Source organism: Lepisosteus oculatus, chromosome 16, assembly GCF_040954835.1.
Source record: "Lepisosteus oculatus isolate fLepOcu1 chromosome 16, fLepOcu1.hap2, whole genome shotgun sequence".
Taxonomy (NCBI): domain Eukaryota; kingdom Metazoa; phylum Chordata; class Actinopteri; order Semionotiformes; family Lepisosteidae; genus Lepisosteus; species Lepisosteus oculatus.
In genome coordinates this window covers 3,289,178-3,313,768 of record NC_090711.1, presented here as the reverse complement: position 1 = coordinate 3,313,768, position 24,591 = coordinate 3,289,178, and the positions used below count along the sequence as shown (strand labels likewise).

At 48.4% G+C, this 24,591-nt stretch overlaps 2 protein-coding genes across 8 annotated transcripts in view; one reads left to right on the top strand and one right to left on the bottom strand.

Annotated features, from left to right (window-relative positions):
• The first annotated feature begins 219 nt into the window (after positions 1-219).
• Positions 220-4,453, top strand: cox4i2 (cytochrome c oxidase subunit 4I2). Of its 2 annotated transcripts, none has more exons than XM_069179488.1 (5): positions 220-381; positions 1,808-1,907; positions 2,340-2,504; positions 2,919-3,050; positions 3,911-4,453. In XM_069179488.1, the coding sequence occupies exons 2-5, from the start codon at positions 1,808-1,810 to the stop codon at positions 4,045-4,047; spliced, it is 534 nt and encodes a 177-aa protein (XP_069035589.1). In that variant the 5' UTR covers positions 220-381; the 3' UTR covers positions 4,048-4,453. The 2 variants fall into 2 exon arrangements, with proteins under 2 accessions (XP_069035589.1, XP_069035588.1); XM_069179487.1 differs by having other exon boundaries at positions 224-342.
• A 3,411-nt stretch (positions 4,454-7,864) lies between these two features.
• The window catches only part of bcl2l1 (BCL2 like 1), a 30,598-nt gene continuing 13,871 nt past the window's right edge, over positions 7,865-24,591 (bottom strand). For 4 of the 6 annotated variants that reach the window (XM_069179671.1, XM_069179673.1, XM_069179670.1 and 1 more), the window contains exon 4: positions 7,865-9,814. In XM_069179671.1, coding sequence (XP_069035772.1) covers positions 9,671-9,814 — 144 coding nt within the window. In that variant the 3' untranslated portion in view covers positions 7,865-9,670. The remainder of the gene's footprint in view (positions 9,815-24,591) is intronic. The other 2 variants (XM_069179674.1, XR_011181795.1) reach the window with 2 other exon arrangements.

Genomic DNA, 24,591 nt, shown 5'->3' with positions numbered 1-24,591 from the left:
GAGGGTTCCATTTGTTTAGCGGGGAGAGAGGAAAAAGTTTTGCTTCCTCACTGGCAGGACAGCAGTCCTCCCCACTGTATCTTCAACGTCAACTGTCCTCAAAGGACACAAACCAGGAGCTCGATCGACAGTATTGAATGCACAAACCTTGCAGTACCAGTACAGTATCGCACTGGAAAATGTAGCTGTACCCCCATCCCCATAAGTCCTTGGTCAGTGTGAGCTTCCCTTTTTGTGCCGAGAGTCCCAAACCCGAAAGAAAAACTGCACAACCGGGCAGCGAGGGGGGAAGAAGTTAGAGGGCGAAGTTCTTCTGACGCCTGACTCGTTCTGTCAAGAGCCGTGAGTACGGTCACCGTGCTGAGACTGTGCACCTTGCCGGTGAGGGTAGACTAGAGGAAACTGCTTCGATCCAGCAGTGGAAGAGAAGCTGTCTGCTGCTCTTGAGGAGTCTGAGAGACGGATTTAAGATTTAACATGGCAGGCTGGTCTGTCGATCCAGGGCAAAGTGTGGCTTTTAAATGCGACTTGCTTTAAGCACGTGGTCAACTGCTGTATAGCTGTCCTGTACTGTGCATTTGACCACCTGCACCGAAACCCTTCGATTCCACATATGGGTTAAGTGTCAAACCCCCTCTGCTCTGCTGCGACGCGTTATTCTGAAAGGCCTGTTAAAGGCTCTTTCTGTAAACAAGTAGGACAGAGTGCGACGGGCAACGCAGTCCATTTTTGTTGTTGTTGTTGTTCTTTTCCTTGCTTCCTTCACGGCCCGCGAGCTCCTGATTCGTGAGAAAGTTCCCAGTGTTTTGTCCGGTGGCGGTCCGGTCTCCGGGCTGTTTTTTTTTAGTGCTCTTGCCTGGTCGCCACTCCTCCGCGCGCTGCTGTGGCTCAAGGCCAGGCCTTGAGTGGAGCCCGCTCCGCTGTCTGCTGTGGCTCAAGGCCAGGCCCATTGCAGAGTGTTAGACAGCTCCGCTCCGCAGCTCCTGGACGGTTTTTGCAGGATTTTCCGAAAGGATTATCCGAGGGCAAGACCAGTACTTCATTTGTGCTGGAGCTCGGCCGTCCAAGTCCCCCAGTGGAGTTCTTCCCTGCTCCTGACAGACGTGATCCTGGTGGTTCTTGGGGTCGGACCCATGCAGGGTCACTCCCTAGGCCGGGTCCTCTGCTGGGGATAGCGGAGCCCTATACCATGTGGGACCTGAATCAGACTCCGGGTGTTTGTACACCTCACTCGAGGAGCTTCTCAAGTTTAACATGGACTCCGGTTTGTTTATTTTAAATACATAATTTCCATCTCCAGCCCCCAACACTTGGGGCTGGAGAACATGTATTAGGCTTGGAAACGCTGAGAATTTCGATACGCGACAACAGTGTTCTCTATAGTCCCAGGAGCAACAGGACGAGGGTTTTATTTTGGGGGGGAAAATTCCCGCTGAACAGCAGACCAACAAGAAACGATGAAAGGTTCCCAGGCAGTCTAGCTTTCACAGGGCAGTTTGAATGGATTTAAAAGCGCAATTCAATAGAATTCGAATCAGAATGGCAGGAGATGGAGACGCAGCCCAAGGTCTGCTTCTCGCGAAGTCATGAGCATCAGCACCTGTGGCCTGTACAGCCATGGAAAGAGTAGCTGGGTTTCCTTTAAATGGACCATCTTCAAACTTGCAAACCTGGGCTGTTGCTTTGCTGATGTAAAAGGACCGTCTCCTTGGGCCAAGCGGGGAAGTGAACCCCACGCTATGATACAGACGCGCCCGGTTTGCGGCCTGTCACGGCACGCTGACCCCCTCCCGTCCTGCCGTTACAGATGTCCAAGCTGTCGCTGCTGCGCGTCGGGAGCCTGCTGGCCAGGAGAGGCACCGCGGCCGGTGTGCGCGGCAGTGTGAGGACGGCCAGTCACGGGCACGGTGAGTCCAGCGCCGCGGTGTTCCACCAGGGGGCGCGCCTATACAGGAAAACGGGCAGTTCAAGAGTCGTCCTTTGTCGCGGCGTTCTGGAAACGTGCAGTTCTCTGTACGAAGGTGTGATTTCATTGAGAATAGCCGCACTTTCAGCTAATATACACTGTTGCTTTATTTTATTTTTTCAGTGATCGTGGGTGGGGACTTATCCTGCAATACAGGGATTTAAAATTGCAGGGACCGCAGGGATGACTGGGGGGCGCGATCTGGCCGTGAGCGCGGTGGGTCCCGGGTTCGACTGTAGTTGTACTCTCTGGAAAGAGCCCCCCTTATCAAGTTTTATCTGTTTGGGGAGGCTTTACGGCTAGGATTACAAACCTCCTCGCCTCCCAGTGTCCTTACCTGAGCCGTAATTCAACCCACGTCTCCGTCCGGCAGGAGTGGCGAAGCAGGCGGACATGTCTCTGCCCATGTACTGGGACCGCCGGGACACCCCGCTGCCGGACGTCCCGTACCAGAGAGAGCTGAGCGGGCCGCAGGAGAGCCTGAAGCTGAAGGAGAGAGGGTCGTGGAAGGAGCTCACCCGGGAGGAGCAGATCGCCTGTAAGAGTCGAGCGTGGCCTGCGTCTTCGCGTGCAGGAGCCCCAGAAATAATAACGATCACGCACGACCCCCCACCCCATGCAGGGTCTATAAAATAAAACTCAAGTGCGGTGAGTCTTGACCATTAAAACTGGTATCCGCAATTCACGTCATTTGCGTGGGTTCGGGATCTCTGAGCACCCGTGTGCCACAAAAAAACCTACTGCTCGTAAGTATGGGCTTGAGGAATTAATTATCTAGTACTGCACATTCCGGGTACTGCGTGCCAGATTGCAATTTGTTTTTTTTTCTTACTTCCAGTCTTTGAGGGAAAAATGTGGGTTGATGTGGGCACGGATCGGCTAATCTAACCCGGCCCCTCTCGTCTGTGCCCGTGGGTCAACAGCGCCTTTATGTCCCCCTGTTCCCCCACAGTGTACCGCATGATGTTCAAGCAGAGCTACGCGGAGATGAAGAAGCCGTCGAACGAGTGGAAGACGGTGGTGGGGGGTGTCTTCATCTTCATCGGGATTACCAGCCTGGTGGTGTGGTGGCAGCGCGTCTTTGGTGAGCGCCGCTCGGTGGTTATGTCTGCCGGCAGCCCTCTGCGCTCACGGCGCTGTTGGGCGCTCTTTCCTGGCGTTGCAAAGCGGTCAAGTACGTTTGACTACGTTTCCAGCAGGAGCTTGTCGTTACCGGTGGCCGTGTGCACCTGCACTGAAATCAAGGATGACAAAGACAACTGCAGCGTGCGGGCAGTTTGAATGATCTCTCGCCCAATTTGCGTGCGCAACACAGGCATTCAGAGCCAGGAAAGAAACGGGCTTCTGGGTAGATGATCACAGGGCGGTGCCCTGTCAGCTTCCTGTGCCGTTAACGACCTGCTTGGACAACAGGTTGGCCACTCCAGCACTAGACTGACTCGTGTGCATCTGGTTTACTTATAATTCAAGTCTAGATAATACTGTAGATATTCTAAAACTCCTGATGCCTCTCAACATGGCTTTTAACTGTTCCCTGTGAAAACTTTCTGTGATGCTGTTGTTAATTTGACCGCCCTGTGATCAGAAAGTAATACACCTCTGAATTCTTACATTTCTGGGTCTTCCTTGTGAACTTGCCAGTTTTTTAACACTGGAGCCAAGCTGTGAGCCTCCCAGAAAGATAAGCTTGGGAGACTAACGGTCCTGATCTTCCTACCCGCTGGTTCTTCTTCAGAAACCTAGCCCTGCCCCTTTGATTCCTAGTCTCCGAGAGAGAGGACCCATTGCATTAGGAAGGAAAGGAAATGCTGCCGTTTAGCGCTGGAGGGGATCCTCAGATCAATTGTACTACCACACAGCCTAAATAATCTGAATGGGTCCTTCTTGTGCGTAGCCTCTTGTCAGAAGAGCGTGTTGCAGCCCCTCTTGTTGTCCCTGTTCCAGTGTACCCCCCCCGGCCGCACACCCTGACCGACGAATGGAAGGCCACGCAGGCCAAGAGGATGATCGACATGCGGGTCAACCCGGTGGAGGGCCTCTCCGCCAAGTGGGACTACGAGAGGAAGGAGTGGAAGAAGTAGGAGAGGCGAGGCGAGGCCGGGACGAAGGGCCAGCGGGTCACCCTCTCGTCGGCCTGCCCGGATGAGCACTCTGCCCTCCCTCCTGCGAGCCACCTCCGTCCTGTCCTTCACGCCTCCCACACTCGGGGAGGGAAAACCCCTCCTGCTTGCCCGGCGCTGCGGCAGGGCGCCACTGCGCGCCTCTCGCTTCTAGGAAACGAAACAAGCCTGCAGAAGGTAGAGCCGGTTAGCTTCACCTGAGATGCACCCACGTTTTCCCAACGGGAGCCAGGATTTGTTTGATCAAGTTCCGAGGCAGTGCGGATGGGAAAATCGGGGAAAGTCCGTTGTGGTGGGATTCCCCTTGCACACTTCTGTTTCCTTTTGATATGCACTGTCTGAATCGAAATAAAAATCTTGAATCGTGCCCGACTGCTCGTGTCTTGTCTAGCCTGGGACGCCCACAGCCTCAGTAGAGCAGGTAATGGTGTGAGGAAAGAACAGGTTTGAAATTATTTTCCCATCGGATCTGTGGTAGAGATTCCCCCCCACCCTCCCATCTTTGGAAGGATGTTCTGAGACTGGGCTTATGCTTGCCTCCAGTTTGAATACTGGTTTAAAGCTAATTTGTTTTTCAGAGGGTAAAGCTGATAACTGGTACATTTCAGGTTTTGTTTTTTTGGGATTAGCTTGAACTTCAGTGTTCTTGTTTGCTTTTGAGAAGTCTATACGCGCTTCTTTTAGGGCACACAACATTTAAAAATTGGAAACATGCAAAATTGTTTCATGGGGCCTTTTAAAGGAAAAAAACACAGTGCAAACCCGCCACTCTCCTTATGACCTCTACCAAATTTAATAACATAATCCTTACACTTATATAGTGCTACTCTTTCTGAGAAACACCCTGGCATTTTTAATGACCCCAGAGAGTAAGGACCTTGGTTTTACATCTCAAGTGAAGGATGGTACCTTTTTTTACAGTATAGTGTCCCTTTCACTATACTGGGGCATTAGGACTCCCACAGGCTCCAGGGTAAGCGCCCCTAGCTGATCCCACTAACACCTCTTCCAGCAGCAGCCTTAGCTTTCCCAGGAGTCTCCCATCCAGGTACTGACCAGACTCACACCTGCTGAGCTCCAGTGTGTTGCCGGTCGTGAGTTGCAGGGTGATATGGCTGTTGGCAGCAACCAAGAGGCTCCACAATAAATAAAAAGCCAAACATTTCTTTGATACTGTACTAGTCTTTATTCAGTGTTAAACATTAAAATAAAAAGCACAGGCTTCTAAGACCACAACGGTTCATTTATATTAAATTAGAACTAAACAAAACCTTTAAAAAAATATTTCCACTTTTCTTCTAAGAGGACTAAATATACACAAAGGGCCTTACAAAGACGCTTCAAACAGACATGTTGGAATTAAGGCAGCGGGAACTCTATATGTTGTACACTCAGCTTTAAATACTTCTAAACTTCTGTCAAGGAGACAAGTGGATGTAGTGCTTGTACTGATAAGCTGGTTTTTAGACCCTGGAGCAAGGACATCCTCAAAGTATTCATAACCAAAAGCAGGGGAAAAAAAACAAACTTTTGCAACAAGGTTAAACATTTATTAAGGTGGTGCATCATGGAAACAACTGGCTTGTATACAAGACCAATGTATTAATTTCATGGACGGATATATTCAAGGTTGTCTATTGTCAGTTGTCGGTCAAAAAGTTCTTGGAGTTGCTGGTGTCATCGTGCTTTTGTTGCTAGCTGAAGTCAACCTAGTGCTTTTCTCCAAACATCTGGGATTGTTCTTGCACTTACACAGCACTCAGAACATCCCCATCCCTGAAGACACCCTCATCTAGAACGCCTGGTTAGAATATTAATATTATGGACTTAATTAGACCAACTATGCAAATGAAAGCCTGCATGGGACAAATAAAGCAGAGGGCAGGCCCTTCAGGAATTGATCCTATGAACCCTGGGCTCGTCGTGTCCACAAGGGGAGGGGTGAAATGTGCAGAGAGCGAAGATTAGGCCTGTCAAGGAACAAAAAAAGAAACTGCAAAACCAGCCCGTTGCGCAGAATCTCAAGTGGATTGCATCCGCCTCCCTCCGACTTTATCGACTTAAGAGAGTAGAGATGTTTTTTTAACTAGTTAGCCCAGGTATTTCAGTTTCAAAGTCTATCTGCACCCAGACTGGCCCTCCGGGATGGCCAGCACCAAGCTTGTGCACTGGGTTCCTGCTCCTTAACATCAACACTTGACAAAGAGCTGGAAAGCACTCCACGAGCAGTGGAGGCGTGTTCAGCTTTTAGTGTCTGGAACAGAATCTAGCAGGACCTGGTCATGCTGACTAGTTAGCTCAGAACCTTCCCGTCAAACAAAACTAAACTAGGGACGAGCAAGCAGCCCACCTAATAAAACTTTTTACCTCCTTGAATATTTTTCCCAGCACAGGAGGAGGAGATCGGGAATTCTGGGGAGGGTGCCGAGGGACAGTTCTAACCTCACGATTTAGGCTTAAGACTATGCTCCTATGAGAAATTCTAAAATCTCAGTTGTTCTCTTTGACAAAGTTTCCACTGGTCTCTACGATACGCTACTTACACTATTGCTAACAAGCCTGTGCCTTAAACCCAATCGTCAGATTGGGAATAAGGAATTTATGCCTGATTTTGGCCTTGCCCCACCTAGAGGCAGTGGACAGAAACTGGTTCAAAATCTGACCAAATAAAGCAAGTTATGACCCAAACACCACTAACAGATCACACCTGGCATTTAAAAAACGTGGATATCAGCAGCCAACATTTTTTTCTTAGAAACATTTTAAGAGAAAAAGAAATCAAGTAAATTCAATTCAGTTCAATAAAATAGTTTCATATTAAAACAATTTTAAGCTAATGTGGGGTGGACGTATTTCTGAACTGCTATTTTCTTACAACGTGACAAAACCCGATATTCATCCGAGATCAAGGCCTACAATTGGAAGTGTCTATTCCTCAAAAATATGATGCACACGACACAGTATGTAGAAGCTCTTTCCAGTTACGAAAGACTCATTCCCACCTGTAGTTAAATACTGATTCCAAAATTGGTTCTATTATAAACTGACAGGCCTGTATTAATATAGACCTAATTAAAAGGTACCGTAAGAGAACTAGACCAAAAAAAAATACTCCCGCCTTCCTACTCTGCGTTTTAGTGTGATGTGGTTTTGTCAGTTGGTGCAACCGTTACTTTTCCCAAAAACATACGACAGTTCTTGCAAAAACTGCGTCCTGGCAGCTGAGAGGAATAAACTGGAAGAGTGTACCCTTCCCTGTTTCTCCTGTTTCATCCTACACTTCACCTCTTTTAATATCCGAAAGGAAAAGCTGCATTCGGAAAAGGGATGAGATTTTTTCGGAAGAAGGAGAATGTGCACACGCCCCACGAGTTGGGGAGGTGACGATGATGATGATGAGGACGAGGACGACAGCATCACCCAGTAATGGCTTCTGGCTAATCCCGGCACAGGACACCCCAGAAGGAGCACGTCTCCAGCCCCCACCAGCCTGCCTCCCCAGGGCGGCTCGAACCCACAGCATCCAGGCCCTCACAATCACCTCGCCAGGGCCAACTGCTCAGTGCAGTACAAATAATGGCACTTGGGCCGTGTGGCTGGCGGTGAGTCATCAAGATTGCATCGAAACCCCGTTTTTGGATGCCATCTGTTGTGACACAGCCAAGCTTAGTCACTCTTCCTTTGGGATCTGAGCTCACAAGAGTAATAACTGTGAGAGTCGGGCATTTTAACGATTCACGGATAAAGAGCTTTCTAAACAAAAACACCTTTTATTTAAAAAAAAAACCCACAAAGTGCGTATACTTAAGATTCCTTTCTGGACACCTGCCCAATCTCTAAAGCCCTCTTTCAAGTACACATTCAACATGGTGTCGCATTAGGCTCTGACTCAGCAGAGCACAATAGCTCAGCATTGTTGTTTACAGAAAAGGCTGCTGTATTTAAATGCCTCTTGATAGTTTCCCTGCTACACAGCTTACAGAGCAGAACACCGGTAAGAGAAATGTTATGTGCTGACGTCATACAGAACGTTCTGATTAAGCATTTGAGATTCCAGTAATATCTGTTTCTGGACGGATACTTCTTGGTGGGTGGTTTGGAGACAAATGTTTACCGTGTATCTCTCTCGCTTTCAAGAATCGTCCTGTAAGGAGGATATTACCCCACTGGGGGGGGGTTCTCCAGCAATGCTTTAATTGTAAAATCACATGCAATAAAAAAAAAGAATATCATAGGAAGGGAATTTGACCAGGATCAGGGGATTTCCAGCACTGGTGAATATATCCTCTTTTTCTTTTTTTTGTTCTTCAGACATTTGGGAGTTTTTGCTTTTTTGAACAACAACAAATAAAAAAAAAAAAAAGAGAAACCACCAAAACCTGAAAGGGCAACGGGGAATCGAAACGCCACAAATGTAAAATGTAAAACGAATGTGGGAGCAGGGACTTAAAAAAAACCAAACCAAAACCAACAGCAACAGGTTGGCCAATGCCTGCTTCACACGTACTAAAATCTGCGCTGTCCGACGTCCAGCGGCCATCTCCTTAAGCCTTGGGCGTCGGTGGAACAGCAGGGAACCGGCACTTTCGACAGCTGGTTTAAATCCCCGCCGACTCCGACGCAAGGCACAGAACTCGGCTGACCCGCGGACCCCTCGCCACGTGACGGCAGCCAGCGCGGATCATCCGGGCGCAGACATGGGGCTCGTCAGGCGCAGGACACGCATGCTGGGCGCAACGGTACAAGCACTCTACAACAGCAAGGAAGGGATCAGTGGGGTCCGGCGCGGCCCCTCGTCCACATGTCGTTTGTTAAATACGCAAGCGTTTGTGTTAATCCTTCGTTGTCTGAACCCTATTTAAGAACCGGTTGCGGTGACGCACTGGAAGGCCCATTTTACTATTATAAATTGTACATTTACACCCCTACGTGCACTCCTCAACACAGAGAGGCGTCTGAAATGTCACAAACGAGGGTGGGACGCAATAGCATTTGTTGCATTTTTAATGCCTCTTGGTATTTATTTAAGAAAAGTCCACCAACAAAGCCTTAAATTTGGGTACTCCTTGAAACTGCTCAAGACGGCAAGTGTCCGAGTCTCATCCAGTCGGATTAAATATTCCCATCAGTTTCCGAGTGCCTGGGGATCCCCCAGATTTCTGGGATGGAGTGCCTGGTGAAGCTCAGACTGCTGTTCCAGCGGTTGACGCTGTTGGTGGGGGACATACAACAGCACCTAAAGAGGACCATTCGCCTTCACTACGGAAATGAGCCACCCCAGCCTGCTCACCCAAACCTCCCCAGCTGATCGCGAGCACGGTCCTGTGCTGTAAACACTCCCTAGCACGGTCCTTTTTTTCCCCTAAACTTTAAAAATAAAGTAAGCCTCAAATAACGGGATAATGATAAAATAACGACCCTCAAGAGGGGGGATGGAGGAACAAAACTGGTCCCAAAACTCTTTTCTTTCTGCTTCATGAAGGCAGTGACCAGCCCCAGGCTTCAGGGCAGGCGAGAGAAGGGGTGTGTGGGTGTGTGCGTGTGTTGGGGGGGGCTCCTCTCCGCACCTGGCACAACTGCTGTCCTATAAGCGTTTCTTGGCGATGTAGGAGCCCACCACCAGCCCCGTAACCAGAGTCATGCCCGCCAGCAGCCACTTCTTGAAGCTCTCCTGTGATCTCCGGTACTCCGCAGCCGCATCCTTGCCAAAGATCTCCGCAAACCTGTCCTGAGAAAAGGAAAGGGGGAGAGAATTATTTACTGGGGAAAAAGGAAATGTTCTAGACCCCCCACACTCCGGGCGGTTTCCCACAATGCTCCGACTGCCTCGGAAGACAAAGGCAATGGAAATGAGCAGCCAGCAGCCTCAGAGGTGAGTGATTAGAAACGGACAAATAATAATAATAATAATAAATAATTGCTTACACTTATATAGCACTTTTCTGGACACTCCACTCAAAGCGCTTTACAGGTAATGGGGAATCCCACTACCACCACCAGTGTGCGGCCCCACCTGGATAATAAGACACCCAGACTCTTGCATCTGGGAAACAAAATAACCCAGGGCCAAGGATGTCAGTGGATACAAGCCCAGCGGTTCCCTCGAAATGCTCAAGATGCGTGCAGGTCACACACTCTGTATCCATTTGTTTAATGCTCATCAAACTTGTATCTCAGCACAAAACCTCCTCGAGTGAATCAGTGCTCCTTACAGGCAGTAAACAAGGTGTGACTTGAGCATCAGATGGGGCTTCTCTGGTCAGCCCCTCACCAACTTTGGGTGGGTGTTGGTTCTCGTCGCAATTTCACAGCATTTGTGTGCGCACCATGCTGTAACATTTTCTTCTCTCGCCAGACTTTTTGCCGATCCTAACAGATACCCAGAGAGGAAAAGGCTTGTGAGGGGAATTCAAGACCGGGTTTCTTGAGGGATTTGTTTAAATTTCCCTACAGGCTCACGGTTTCCATTTCAATCTGTTGTGGGTTTTTTTTTTTTGCTACTGTGGTCTTTGCAGCTGGTGAGTAATGGTTCTCTAATGTTTAATCCATGTCGATATGCAGGGCCTGACAACTCGCATCAGACTGCTCTGAGCTAACAGATGCACTTTTTGTTGAAACCTTCTTGGCTGCCAAGAAGAAAGTAACCACTTGTTTTCTGACCTTTACTCCTCCCTCTTCAGTCAGTGGAGCCATGAAAGGTGCTCAGACACTCTTGTCCCAGGAGCTGTAGCTATACTACCGACACACTTACGGCCTTCGTGCTGCCCATCTTAATTAGGCACATTCACCTTAATGATCATCACCTTACAGTTTACCTGGCATTAACATTAACACCAGCCTCATGCGGTTAAGAACCTTTAGCGATCAAGGCCCAGTGCTCCATGGGTCTCATTCACTGGGTAAGGCGGACCATAGCAGAGCAGCTCAACACTCAAGCACATCTGGCCCCGGGACCGATCCCACTGATCTTCCTCAGCATCACCCGAGCTGTCCCCGGGTTCTGATGGCGACTCGCGGGAAAGGGCCCGGGTTTGAAGAGCCTCAGCTCAACCATCCCCCCCTTTCAAAGCAAGAATGCGGCGCACGCGCCCAGGACAGGCGACGTCTGCTCGTCTAGCGCTTTACAGGACGCACGAGTCCAGCGCTGCCACCACCCTGAATGGGAAAACAGACTGGCCCATTCTCGGGCTGGTGGCCACCAGTAGGGACCTCCTCTTCCTCACCCCTATGTGTTCGCAGCGTTAGGTGTTACCTCTCCGTGCTCCCTGCTCTGCCTATTGCACTGGCCCCCTTCTACAGAGCGATAAGACCTCTATAGACGTCAGCTTGCGTCTCTTACAGCTGTCCCACTGGGGAACTGGCTCCTGCTGCTGCAGGGCTGCTCTGAACCCACTCTGGCTGCACCTGACCGTTCCCAAGATGATCACTTGCACATGTAAAAAGCCCTACTGATGTGCATCCTTGGGGGGTTTGCCAAAGATTGTCCTCGCTGACCAGTCCTAAACTTTTTGTGACCTCCCACCAACCCCGGTGCTCCTATGGAAAGGCAGCCACTGCCTCCCAAACTCTCCAGGTGGCGACGACAAACCCCCTAGTGTGGAAAGACCTAGACTGCTCATGGCTGGAGTCATATTGCCCACTGCCCTGCGCTCTGCAGCTCTATCGCTTTCCTGCCTGCTGTGTGTCGGCACGCAAACCACTCCGCGCTCCTGCACTTACTCCACCTGCAACACAAGGTGCAACACTGTGCAGAGCCTCATGGGTCACTTCTGCCCAAGAAGGCAAAGAGGCAAAAATAGTGCAAGATAAGGACACTGGAAGGAAATTCAAGGAACAGCTTGCTTAACAGTAGATAACCATCTCAAACTGAAAAGCTGAACGCAATCTCAGGCCTCACAGCTCAAGCCAAATGGAAACAAATTAAGCGGTTCAAGGTTTTTTTATTTTTATATGATTTTCAGCCAGGATTTATGCTTCTCTTGTGTATTCTTGAAATGTTGCATAGGCTCATGTACTGTCTGTGGTACTGCACAACGCACGCAAGTTTGATGTGTCCAAGAGCAGAGACTCAAAGTGTTTGTGCGCAAGAGCTTTTTTTTTTTTTTTTAAAGGTCAACATACTGCAAATATATCCACCATACTTTTAATCTCAATGGCCAACACGCAAGCCAACAGGCTGTAATACTAAGTTCACTCTACGGTATATCCAGGTGATAAATGAAGACCTGGGATTTAAACCGAAGCGCTGAAAAGCAATGCTGTCGAGGTGCATTGAAACTCCCATTTCCCACATGCTTGTAATACTTCCCACTGGGGTGTAGCGCCGATTGCTGATTAAGAGCATGCCTAAAGAGAGACGTACTGCATTCCCTTTTCCCTGCTTTTCAGGTCATGCTTGTGACTCGTGACTTTTTTTCTGGTGAAATAACCAGGCTTAAAAAAAAATGCAAAGACTTTCACCCATTTGCTATTTCTCTATTCCTTCTACTGTACAGAAGATCTACAAGAATACTATACACATAAACATCACCCTGAATATAGATATAGTTTTTTTTTAACTACATATTATTAGATATAATAATTGTATTTATAAATAATAGAGATAATACACGAGACAAAAAAAGATAAATACACTGTATTTATCACCTTCAAGAGTAACAAAGCACATACGGCATTTCAGTGTATCCAGCATTCAGGCTTAAAAAGAGGATCCCATGTGAATCCAGCCTGCAAGTGCTTCACCTGCCTCCCCTGAACAGGAATCAGCACGCAGTCGGGAACCGTACAGAACAGATCGCGTTTTTCAGAACTGAAAAGGTCAGGATCACTAGGAACTGAGCTTTCTAAGAAAAACGGGCAGCGGGGTGGCAGAGATAAGGAGGCGGAGGGTGGGACGCGGTGTCTATCGGGCCCGGCAGCAGACAGCCCTGACGCCACTGCTCAGCCACAGCCCAGCCAGCAGCTCGCTCCCAGGAGCGCCGAGCGCCGAGCGCCCACGCGTCCGCAGCCCCGCACCAGGGAACAGGCCCTTCTCCTGCTCGGCCCAGGGGCTGCTGGAAGATTGTCTCTCGCGGCGGCCCCAGGTCGCGGCTCTAAAAGACAATGACGCAGCTTGTCAAGAGATGGCAGAGCGCCTTGTAGTGGGCTGCGCATTCCTGGGACTCTGAACGACAAGAGATTGGTCAATCTTGATAAGAAAAGTATGCAGGAAACAAAAGAGCAGAAACAATTGGCTCTTCCAGTGAATTCAACACCTATATCACAGTACTCCCCCGTAGTTTTCCCCAGCTACAATAATTCCACTGTGATGCATTCAAAAAGCTTTGCCTATGCATGCAGGCCTATATATAATATACATGTTTTATGTGCTCATGCTCTGGGTAACCACATCCTTCCTAGATGAGTGGCAGTGTAGTCTGTACAGTGCCCTTTGCTGTGATGCCCATCAGCCTATATTTAGTCCCCTGCCGCCCTCCCCACTGAAACTGAGAACAACCTGAAACAGGAAGAGCATGCTGTCAGATTCCGCCACACAACTGCAAGCTCCCAGGGAAGGGTGCCTGAAGAATGCTGTGCACAGGACAGGGCGCGGTGCTGGGCCCTCTACACCTTGATTGCAACAGTTTGGATTCCACGCCACACCACAGCCATAAAAACTACGAAAGGTGTGGAGGACGGAGTGCCTAGCGACCAGGCTTGTTACAACATGTTCTCCCACAGGAAAGGTCCTCGCACACGTGTGTTTGCAAGCGTGTGTACAGTAGCTGTGATATGCACAGATGCACGATGTATAGCGTCTCCAGCAATGAAGACAAATCCAATCAAGTCATGCAGAAGGGAGGAGGGGGTTTAGAAGAGGCTGTTCGGACCACGCACAGGAAAGAGCTGCTGCAGCAGGGTGGCGGCACGTTTGTGCGAAGAACGCTAGAACAGAACGTTTCAAGCCCCGCATTCACGCATGATCGGCAGGCACCCCCAACCTTCCTTCAAAACACCACCGAGATGAATGATGCAATACTGCAGGCCAGAGCGTTACAGCTCCTGGTGCAGATTTTGTAAAAAAAGGAAAAGGCGCAGATATTTCCAGCTGTCCGGCACTGATAGAACACGCTAGCCTTGATGCAGATGGGCTACACACTACTGGACTCTCTGGTGGGAAAACTCACTTGTCTTGTGACTTCCAGTCCCAGCAATCCTAAGCACAGCTCACTCCCTTTCAGTCAGGTTTGTCTTAAAAACAGCCGTCTGAACCAGGACACATTTTCCCATGGCATTCACACACGCAGGAGTCATGTGTCCAACTGATAAAAGAAGAGATAACAGCCCTGTTGATGTCATCAGTGCAACTCATGGTTCTAAAGACACAGTACATACAGTACCACATGCTTTATTTTTTATGCTTTTCACCAGTCATCCAGTTGTTTTTTTTTTATAAGGATGGGCAGCACAGTGGCTCAGTGGCCAGCACTGCTGCCTCACAACACTGGGACCTTCAGTTCAATTCCAGTCCTGGGTGCTGTCTGTGTGGAGTTTGTATGTTCTCTCCATGTTCATGTGGTTTTCCTCCAGATGTTTTCTTCCCACAGTCCAAAGACATGCTGGTAGGTTTATTGGCTTCTGGACAAATGGGCCCTGGTGTGTGTGTGTCTGTGTGTCTGTCTGTCCTGTAATTGGACTGGTGTCCCGTCCTGGGTGTACCCTGCCTTGCACCCATTGCTTGCTGGGATAGGCTCCAGCTCCCTGAACTCCTGGAAGAAGTGGTTAGAAAATGATCGGATTGATTTAAAGCTAAAACAAACTCTGCAAAGTTTCACGTGTACAGTATTGCAAAAGCTAAATTAAAATGTTAAATAAAAGATTGGGCCTGTTAATATTTCATTAACATCTGTGCAGAACATGTGATTTTTAATAATAAAAGCCCTTTCAGTTTATTTTCCAAGGGATTTATCGTGTAGCCAGGTTCATTTTCAGGCATACAAACGGTTTATCCTTCCTGCTCAGCTTTCACTCTGCCACTGTGCTTGCCCAGGCCTGCCCAAGCCGTAAACATCTGCACATGGGCTGGATGAAGGACGTCCACAGACACAGGCAGGAGCTGCAGGGAAGAACACCCCTCCTCCTGGTGCAGCTCAAACACAGGCTGCCCAAGTCAGCCCTACGCACAGAGATGGAAAGACATCCGATTCTAGTCACGGACACACTTGGAAAAAACTGATTTTAGTGGTAAGAGGAGTGCACAGAAAGCAATCCCATTGCTTGCCTAAAGCGAGCTCCCTCTGGTTAATTATTAGAAGCCCTAAAAAAAGCCTAGGAAATCTTGTCAGACTTTGTCCTTCTTTTGTGGCCATCAATTCTTTATTCTAAAAAGCCATTTTTTCAGAATTATTTACCTTCAGAAGAGCTCGTACACAGGCACAGGAGATTAAGTTAAAACTAACAATGTTATTAGTACAGAATTCACTCCAATAGGTACCTAACCACAAACGTGGAAACCGGTGTCCCATGATTTACTGTCCTTCAGCCCACGCTTATAATCTCTGTAATGCCAGCTCAACTCGAAACGAGATGAGCTGTATCTCTGAACAGGATCAGCCAGTAGAGCATTGCAGCTACAGTGGGCTCAAACCACAGGTTTTTTTTTTGCACCTGCTTAACCTGCCAATAAAAAAAAAACACTGCACCACATTAAGAGCAGCCGGCAAATAACCATTCCGAAAAAATGAGCTATGTTTTTACCTTTGCTTAGAATCAAACATTATAGATGGTATCAGAGTTACAAATACTTCCAAAAAAGTTTGGGAGCAATTTTCACGCAGAAGCATCTATATAAACAGACATATACAGTATATATATATAAGGAGAGTTGTGTTTTCTCCAAGAAGAACTTTAAATTTGCATTACAATCTGCTTCTTGATGACAGTAGTATTTTTCAAACGTTGTTCCTCAACTGAAAAACTGGAAGGATAATTTCCAAATTCCCAATCCCAGTATTTTTAAGATGACACAAAAAAAAAACAACAGATCCCTGGACGCCTTGCAACTCGGAGAAGTTCCATGCTGCCCTTAAAAAGCAGGAAGCTGGCATATGAAGCAGGCCAAGCACGACCCCCAGAACTGCAAACCTGCACAACAGAGCAGGGGGGGAACAGGGCTGTGTTCTGGCACCACAACGCATTGTCTAGGTGTGGGCTTAAACACTGGAAATGAAGTTTCCAAGCCATGAATGTTATCAGCGGAATATAAAAGGACCTTATAGCTGTGGTGGAAAGGAAAGCAGCCCTGGAAAGTGAAAGATTAACCGAGATGGAATGTCGTTTTCAGAAAAGGGCTCAATTATGCAACCTTGCACCTTGTGGTAAAAAAAAACCCCAACAGTTTTGGCACTGAATTATCACCCCCCCACACACATATCCACCCAGGAAGTCCCTGATATTCCCAACCGCCGAGTTCCATTTCTTTTGAAGACTGTAGCTGTTTCATGGGAAATTTGCGCTGTGCCATGTCAGGGGGTGTGCTGACCTTTGATGGAAAAGAGCCATGTTCATCCCTGACAAACAGCAGGGCCGGGATTTGCAAAACAGCAATAAAACTCCCCCCCAGAGCAGAAGAGCATCTTTACTGGTGCTTTTTTTAAATCAAGATTAACTTTCTTCGGGCACAATCACATCACAGAAAAAACATTCCTATCTGTATCGTTAAGACAACAAATCGCCACTTTCGCCGGCATCGCGTCTCTGAAACAACGCTGACAGTAACAAGAACAACAAATCAGAACTGTTGAAAGGCCAAAGAACACTTCCTAGACCACTATCTGCTGGTCACAAAGCTTCTTCACGGGAGAGATCTCCTTCCTGTATGCAAGACCCTAATATGACTTTTCGTTTCCCCCCCCCGATACTGGGGCAGCAGCTTCCAAGCCAAGCTCCATGCAGATCCCAGCTGCAGCCCCCAGCGCTGGGCAGGTCCCAGAGCACCGTGCGTCTTGGCTTCATAATCCTGCAGCGCCAAGCAGGTGGCTGGTTCTATATATAGAAGGAGGTGTGTTCGGCAAGGTAATGACATCCTTCCCTGTCTGGGAAGTGTGTTCGCCTTAAAACCAATTAGACATGGTCTGCGAGCTCTATTCAGACAACGCTTATTAGAGCTAATCTGGCAGACATACAGAACAGGTATTTAGTATTGCATTAGACATAGATGCAAGGCCAGGTTGGCTTGTCTGTACTTTGGGGGGGGGGGGGGGTCTGTATTGAAAATGCAGTAATGCGGAGCAGTGGTCAGGGTACAGGAAGGCTGTGGGTTCAAACCCCAGGTGAGAGAGGGCTTCTGTACCTTCGAACAAGGTATACATCATCTGAAGTGCTCCAGCGAAAGAGCCAGCTGTATAAATGTATGCAAGATGCAAGATCACTCTGGATAAGAGCATGAGCCAGATAAATTAGTAATAGCAGGTGATGCACTGGGTATTGACGCAATCCTCTTGCAAACAGGCTGCTACACTGTGGAGGAAGGAAGCATGTGTCAGATTTTTCCATGGAGAAATCTGAATGACCCACGTCATGCACCAATCCTGTCCATGAACATACTGTGCTAATTCCGACTCTCCCGGCGGCCTGTAACTGAGGAGCAAACTACTGTGCAACAGAATCTCAGCATCTCCACTAACCAGCTAACCACCACCATCAGTACTGGTGTAGTAAGGAGCAGGCTGCAGCCATTCTCCCACGAGGTCTCTGGGTATATCCTTTGAACTCAACGCAGCCAGGGGCCAGCATGTGTATGCAGAACGCTGCTTCCAACAGTCCGGTTTAAGAGCAGGAAGCTCTGGGCCCCACGGCTGCGTATACCCAACCAGACTGAGAAGAACACTCCACTACTCCCACAGCGAGAGGCCAGGAAGCTTTGAGGCAGCTGGGGCGGAGAACAGGGAGGTCACTTGCTTTAGAGCAGCTATCGTCCACATCCTCCTCGCACTCCGCCGCGTCTGCGAGTCTGGGAGCAGAACTCCCGCCCTTCTGCAGGGAGGATACAGATGACAATGCATTCCACTGACCCTGGAATGACAAAACTGAAGTCGCTTTCACAACGCAAGTGTGATGTCACTTAAAAAAAGAACAAAAGCCCTTTGAATGCCCGGCGTGCACTGCCTCTTCACAAGAAGCTATAAGGCATTTGCACAGGCTGTCGAGTGCAAGACGTGCCTTACCACGACTAACCAATACACTTTATCCCCCATTGCCAAATAAACTTCCAATTAAGAACACATTAAAACACAGGGACAAGTGAAGGTTAATTCCACACTGAAAAAACAGGAGAAACAATGTTTCGGCTGTTGAGCCTTCTTCAGGTGTGTATTAAACTAGGAGTAAAAGGAAGGTCAATTCTGAATTAGGAGAATACACAGCTCACACGGCACCCAGGAGTGGTTCTTATAAGACTGTATGAGTCCTTTCTGGCGTTGATTTCACCTCGCATTTTAAAGAGGAGGCAAAAGAATGACCCTTCACCTCGGAGAGGGGGGGGAAAAGATCCATTTTTCACGCCCCCAAAAAAAGATCATGTGAACATTCCAACAAACTGAGCAAGCGAAGGTCAAGAGTCCTCTCACTCCTCTACAGCGAGACCCGCTCCTGCCCAAACCCCAACCCCGATTCGTGCTAGCACGTCACCCACGTGCCACCAGCGACCTGCTACTGTTCCTGCCACAGCCCGACTGCCAATGACCCAATGACAGGAGGCCTGGGGCAGCGCCAAATTCACATCACACGATTCAGCAGCACGAATTTAGATGACGGAATCCACTACCGCTGATATCATGACTAGTCGCAAATGGCTGGCAAGGCGGAAAAAAAACAAGGTGAAATGCAGCTGAGAAGTCCACTGGACTTGTATGTCAATTAGGAGAAAGTAAATATTCCCCAAAAGATCCACAGGACTTTCCCAGTCACTTTCTATTTATAAAAGAAAGTGTCATAACTCCTTCATAAACACCACACAACACCATAAAACAACAGGCCTAATCCTTTACAAACTTTTGTGCACATAACATGACGAGCACGTCGATTATTTGTTCCAATCCATCATGCGAGTTTCGGCTTGAAGATGAGAACAGAACTCCAGGTAGAGAGCAGTCCGGTAAGAATGATGGAAGAGCCCATCAAAGCCGAGAAGGACATGGCTCCTGGTCCGTTCGCCTGGGATCGTGATTTGGAACGCGTTTTTTTAAATGCATGTTGTTTGATTGTGTTCCGCAGTGTTTATGAAGGAGTTATGATACAGTTGTGTTTCAGCCTCCTTCGAGTCAAGCGTTACTAGAACATATTGCAATTGCAACCCGAGGTACGTCTTTAAATCAAGTGACTGGGAGGGTGTGTTGCACAAGGCAATGCTCACAGTACTGGGATGGGCTGAGCCACTACTCCCAGTAAATATCATTACCGCATTAGTAACCACATCGCTCACAGAGCCGTGCTGAAATGCTGGCACGCGCACCTCCTCAGTTAACGCCCTCACGGCAACAGAGCTCAAGACGACTGCCCTTCTGTTCGAGAGGACCACTGAAGGACGGTACTCAGAGTGCCCCTGGGAACTGCTATCTGCTTGGAGAGCCAGAGGTCACGAAGGGAAATCCTGAGCACTTCTAAGCAGAATTTTTCTCTGCTTTTTCAAGAGCTGGCGACATTATGGTGACTACGTCCTTTACCGCTCTTCATTTCTCCCGCGAAGCCTCAGGCGGAGCAGATGCTGTATGATGCAAACGGACAGAATGTACAGAAACTTTGTTTGGGGGGGGGGGGGAAGAGGAAGACGGCGGAGGCCTGTCACAAGATTTGTGAGTGACTCAAAGGCTAAACAAACAGTGCACATCCCTTACAGCTAACTACAGTGTTCAGAACTCAGTGCACCTCTGCAGTATACACTGTTTGCACGAACCATGTTTTTCTTTTGCACTTCTACATATTTCTTCTTCTCCACAACATATGTACTGTTCTGGTTGTTATTACTGATTCTGTTTGTAACGTACTGTCTACATCGTGTGGCACTGTCCATTGTACTGTAAGGCCCGAGAGATCGATGTGAATAAGAATTCCAACGTACGTGTAAACATGGCAATAAACTCTTCCATTACAAGAAAGCGATCAATGTGTCCTGTCCAAGAGGTCGGGCGCATCTGCAGGGCTTCAAGGTCTCTTCCAAGCAGCAGCACCTGAAGAGCTGGGAGGAGCAGCTAAATTGGTCCAATTGAGCCAATTATGAGCTTGTTCTCATCAGGACTGGGACGGAAACACCCCATGTCCAAGGACTGGACACCCCTCTCCCATAAAAGCATGACTCCCCCTTCTATAAAATACACAGATAAAAAAAAGGCTTGCTCATCCTTTAGAAGATGTCTGATCTGCGTGCAAGTCGACAGGTACAGTGAACCGCACATCACGAGGAGGGGACAGAGCCTGTGGCACGCCCCCTGTCGAAGCATCCCATCATGAAGCTGGGGCTTGGTGTTGAACTCTGGGTTTTAATTCTGTTTTTGCATTAAAATGCAATGCCTTTCAGGGCAGTGAGATGCACTCTCTTCGCTGCCTAAGTTAGGGATTGCCTTCCCTAGCTCAGGAGCAGCCCTCTCGCTTCTCTGCAAGTGAAAACCCAGACACGGCACTGCTGGTTAATACGGTAACCCCCTGCAGAGAAAGCAAGCCACTCTGGCAAGAAGAACAGGGATCTGGAATGAGTTACTCAGCCGACTTTGACCAAAGGACTGTGGTACACAGTGGCGGAAATAAGACACTTCACACAAGCACCTCACTTCCAGGATCCACACAGTCTAGACAGCAAATTAGAAAAAAATGTCTGTTACATGACACCGCGAAAGATTTAAAGCACAGCCTCTTAATGCACTGGGAGCTTCTACACGCTGTGCTGTGATTAATGAAGGCTGCTCCAGGGAGCTGCACTTAATTTCTGAACTCGTCCTGGAACCAGTCCGCAGCTCCGCCCTCCACTGTCGGGGTACCGCGCCAGGACAGCAAAACAAAAACCAGCGCAAAAGGAAGGGACATTGGAAAAGGAAGGGACACGCACCTGTGCCAGCTGGCTCGTGGTTCCGGCTGTTGGAAGGGACACTTCAGCCAGAGTCTGCAGGTCGCTATGTGGGCTGACACCTGAATGGCCTTCATGGCTAGAGGGGACAGAAAGCAGCCTGCGAGCAGGCACGAGGAGGCGTGTGCAGCGCTGGAGGTGGGGGATGCTGAACCTACTGCCTGAGCCGCCACTGTGCCGAGAGAGGGAAAGAGCTGCTTCAACTTCACTCTTCGCCCGCGGATTCCTTCCTCGGTCCGCAGTGTGTGCGTTTATGTCCCTTAGCTTGCGTCCCCACCGCCAGCCAACACTGAGTGTTCATCACAAAGTCAACGCGCTACAGTTCGACACCGTCGGTGGGCAGTGGTGTACAAGACAGAGTGGGGCGCAGGTATTAAGCGGCCGCTGCCAACGGAAGGTCCCAGCACAGCCATTTCGTCTTTGTTTTGACTCCCAAATTCACCAAGGAGACCAGCCATGCTCTGCCGTCCCCGGAGGGTCAGAAAGAGCCCAGTGGGCAACAGCGTGGGGAAAACTGCACCCTCAGCAGCAAGCTGACAAGTCTCCACAGGCCCCAGCTGGGATCTCGACTCTCCTCCTTCTGTGGCCTGCAGCCTGCAGCCCCTCTTTTATGATGCAGCAGTTTCGTTTCTAACATTCGCTCCAGCTCTCACTGCCTGCCAGTCCCAGCACGAGGCAAACCCAGGTCCGGGAGTTAGGCGCGGCCTAGCAGGGGCCCGCAGTGTGAGGAACGCAGGCACTGCAGACATGCAACACTTCAGGAGTCGACACGCAAAATCAAACTCTTGCGACTGTGTGCGGTTGGCAAACCCAGGTCTGACCAGGACTGGCTGTTAGCACGGGTGTTTGTTGCAAAAACCGTGCAGCAATTTTTGCAACACATTTTTTTTTTTCTGGCAGAAAAACTGCATGAATATTTCTTCTGCTTTGCTTCCTAGTAAAGCCCTTAACGTCTAGCACCTCTACAACAGTAAAATGTTCTTGTGAACCTCAGGGTGCAGGAGAAGTGTGGTTTATTCAGATGTAGAGGCCCATTTATGTAATGAAGTCATAAGCTACATTACTGGTAAAGAAAACTTTCTTTTAAACTCCCACCATTCTCAGCTTCTAAAACGGGGGATGCACCCATGACCCCATTTTCACCAGCCCAGCAAGTCAGATGAGCTTCAGCCCACACGGCACACACGAAACTTCCAGTAAATGTGGCAACTTGTTTTTTTTCCTTTCATGTTTTTATGGGTCATTTAATTTACGTTTTCCTGCAGGCGTCAAGGAAAGGAACTGAAGTCTAGATGTGACATTTAGTTTCTTAATATTTGTATACATATTTCTTATAAAGTGTACATATTACAGAAACAAAGAGATTTTCAAATTAAGACGAACTGAAAGAGAAAAATCAGCCATAGGCTCACCTGTTAAAAGATCAGGATCCCCTATTGAAGAAGGAGTTCAGCCTGCACCCCACATCCACATTCATACAGGGTAATGGAGTCGGGATTGAACTGAGGACAGAGATCTGGGGTGGAGAAGGTGATGAAAGTCTATCTTGCATGTTGGGGAACCTATTAGCTTAACTAGGCTGGGGTCGAAATATTTTGACCAGATGCATGAAGATGGGAACTAGGAGCAACTTTTTCATCTGCAATACTAGCGTATTTCACCTTCCTGCAACCCTCAAAAATGCACGCAACACCAAAAACGGACGTTTTCCCTTTCAGTTTGGAAACTTTCTCCCCCGCACTAAGACATCCCTTCCAGATATTTAATTCTGCTTTATCTTCTCATCACAAGAGCTTGAATCACCACTTCCCTGGGGGGGGCCTGTGGAATTCCTGGCTCTACAGGAACAGGTTCTGCTGCCGTTTCGAGAATGACTGAGGATCTAGGCACTGCTCCAGCCATTCTTCAGAAACACCCCCCTCCCCACCAAAACAAATAAAGAGATCAGATGCTTCCCAAGCCAACTTGGGGCTCTTGAACAATTCCGATTTGTTTTGAGCTGGACTTGCCACAAGCATAAGCATTGCCAGATCACAAAAGCGCTGATTACCAACCATTTGGCACTGCCTGGAAAGGGTGAGTCAGTTAACAGAGGGGAGAGTTCCACTTCCTTCCCTACAACAAGTGATGTAGAAGGTCCCTCTTGGGTATGCAGCAGCTCCTTTCGGTTAACATCGCTTTTCTTCATTTCAGACTAACCTAGTCAGGAATCTTCTTCACACCTCACTGCGATGATACCTGTTCGGCAACAGGCGAGTCCTGCACCCCCTTCACAGATCACATCTGCAGGTGGCCAGCCGAGAGAGAGAGGGCTGACCTGTCCCTACCCCCTGCACGCTATGGCCCGGAGAATCCTCATCACGCCTGGCCTGCGACGTTAAAATCCTGCAGCCTTTTCACCACTACAGCTGATAATAATAACAACCAAGTCTTTTATTCAGCACCTGTAGTAGGTGCAAACCTCACAGCACTTTACAGTAGGTGTAAAAATAAACGGTGATAAGGACGTAAGGAGAGCAAATTGTTAAATAAGTACAAAAGTCCAGCAGTTAGATGTGCAGAAGAAGATACAGTGCCTTGCGAAAGTATTCGGCCCCCTTGAACTTTTCAACCTTTTGCCACATTTCAGGCTTCAAACATAAAGATATAAATTTTTTATTTTATGTGAAGAATCACCAACAAGTGGGACACAATTGTGAAGTGGAACGAAATCTATTGGATTTTTGAAACTTTTTTAACTAATAAAAAAATGAAAAGTGGGGCGTGCAAAATTATTCGGCCCCTTTACTTTCAGTGCAGCAAACTCACTCCAGAAGTTCAGCGAGGATCTCTGAATGATCCAATGTTGTCCTAAATGACTGATGGTGATAAATAGAATCCACCTGTGTGTAATCAAGTCTCTGTATAAATGCACCTGCTCTGTGATAGTCTCAAGGTTCTGTTGAAAGCGCAGAGAGCATCATGAAGACCAAGGAACACACCAGCCAGGTCTGTAATACTGTTGTGGAGAAGTTTAAAGCCGGATTTGGATACAAAAAGATTTCCCAAGCTTCAAACATCCCAAGGAGCACTGTGCAAGCGATCATCTTGAAATGGAAGGAGTATCAGACCACTGCAAATCTACCAAGACCTGGCCGTCCCTCTAAACTTTCAGCTCAGACAAGGAGAAGACTGATCAGAGATGCAGCCAAGAGGCCCATGATCACTCTGGATGAACTGCAGAGAACTACAGCTGAGGTGGGAGAGTCTGTCCATAGGACAACAATCAGTCTTACACTGCACAAATCTGGCCTTTATGGAAGAGTGGCAAGAAGAAAGCCATTTCTCAAAGATATCCATAAAAAGTCTCGTCTAAAGTTTGCCACAAGCCACCTGGGAGACACCCCAAACATGTGGAAGAAGGTGCTCTG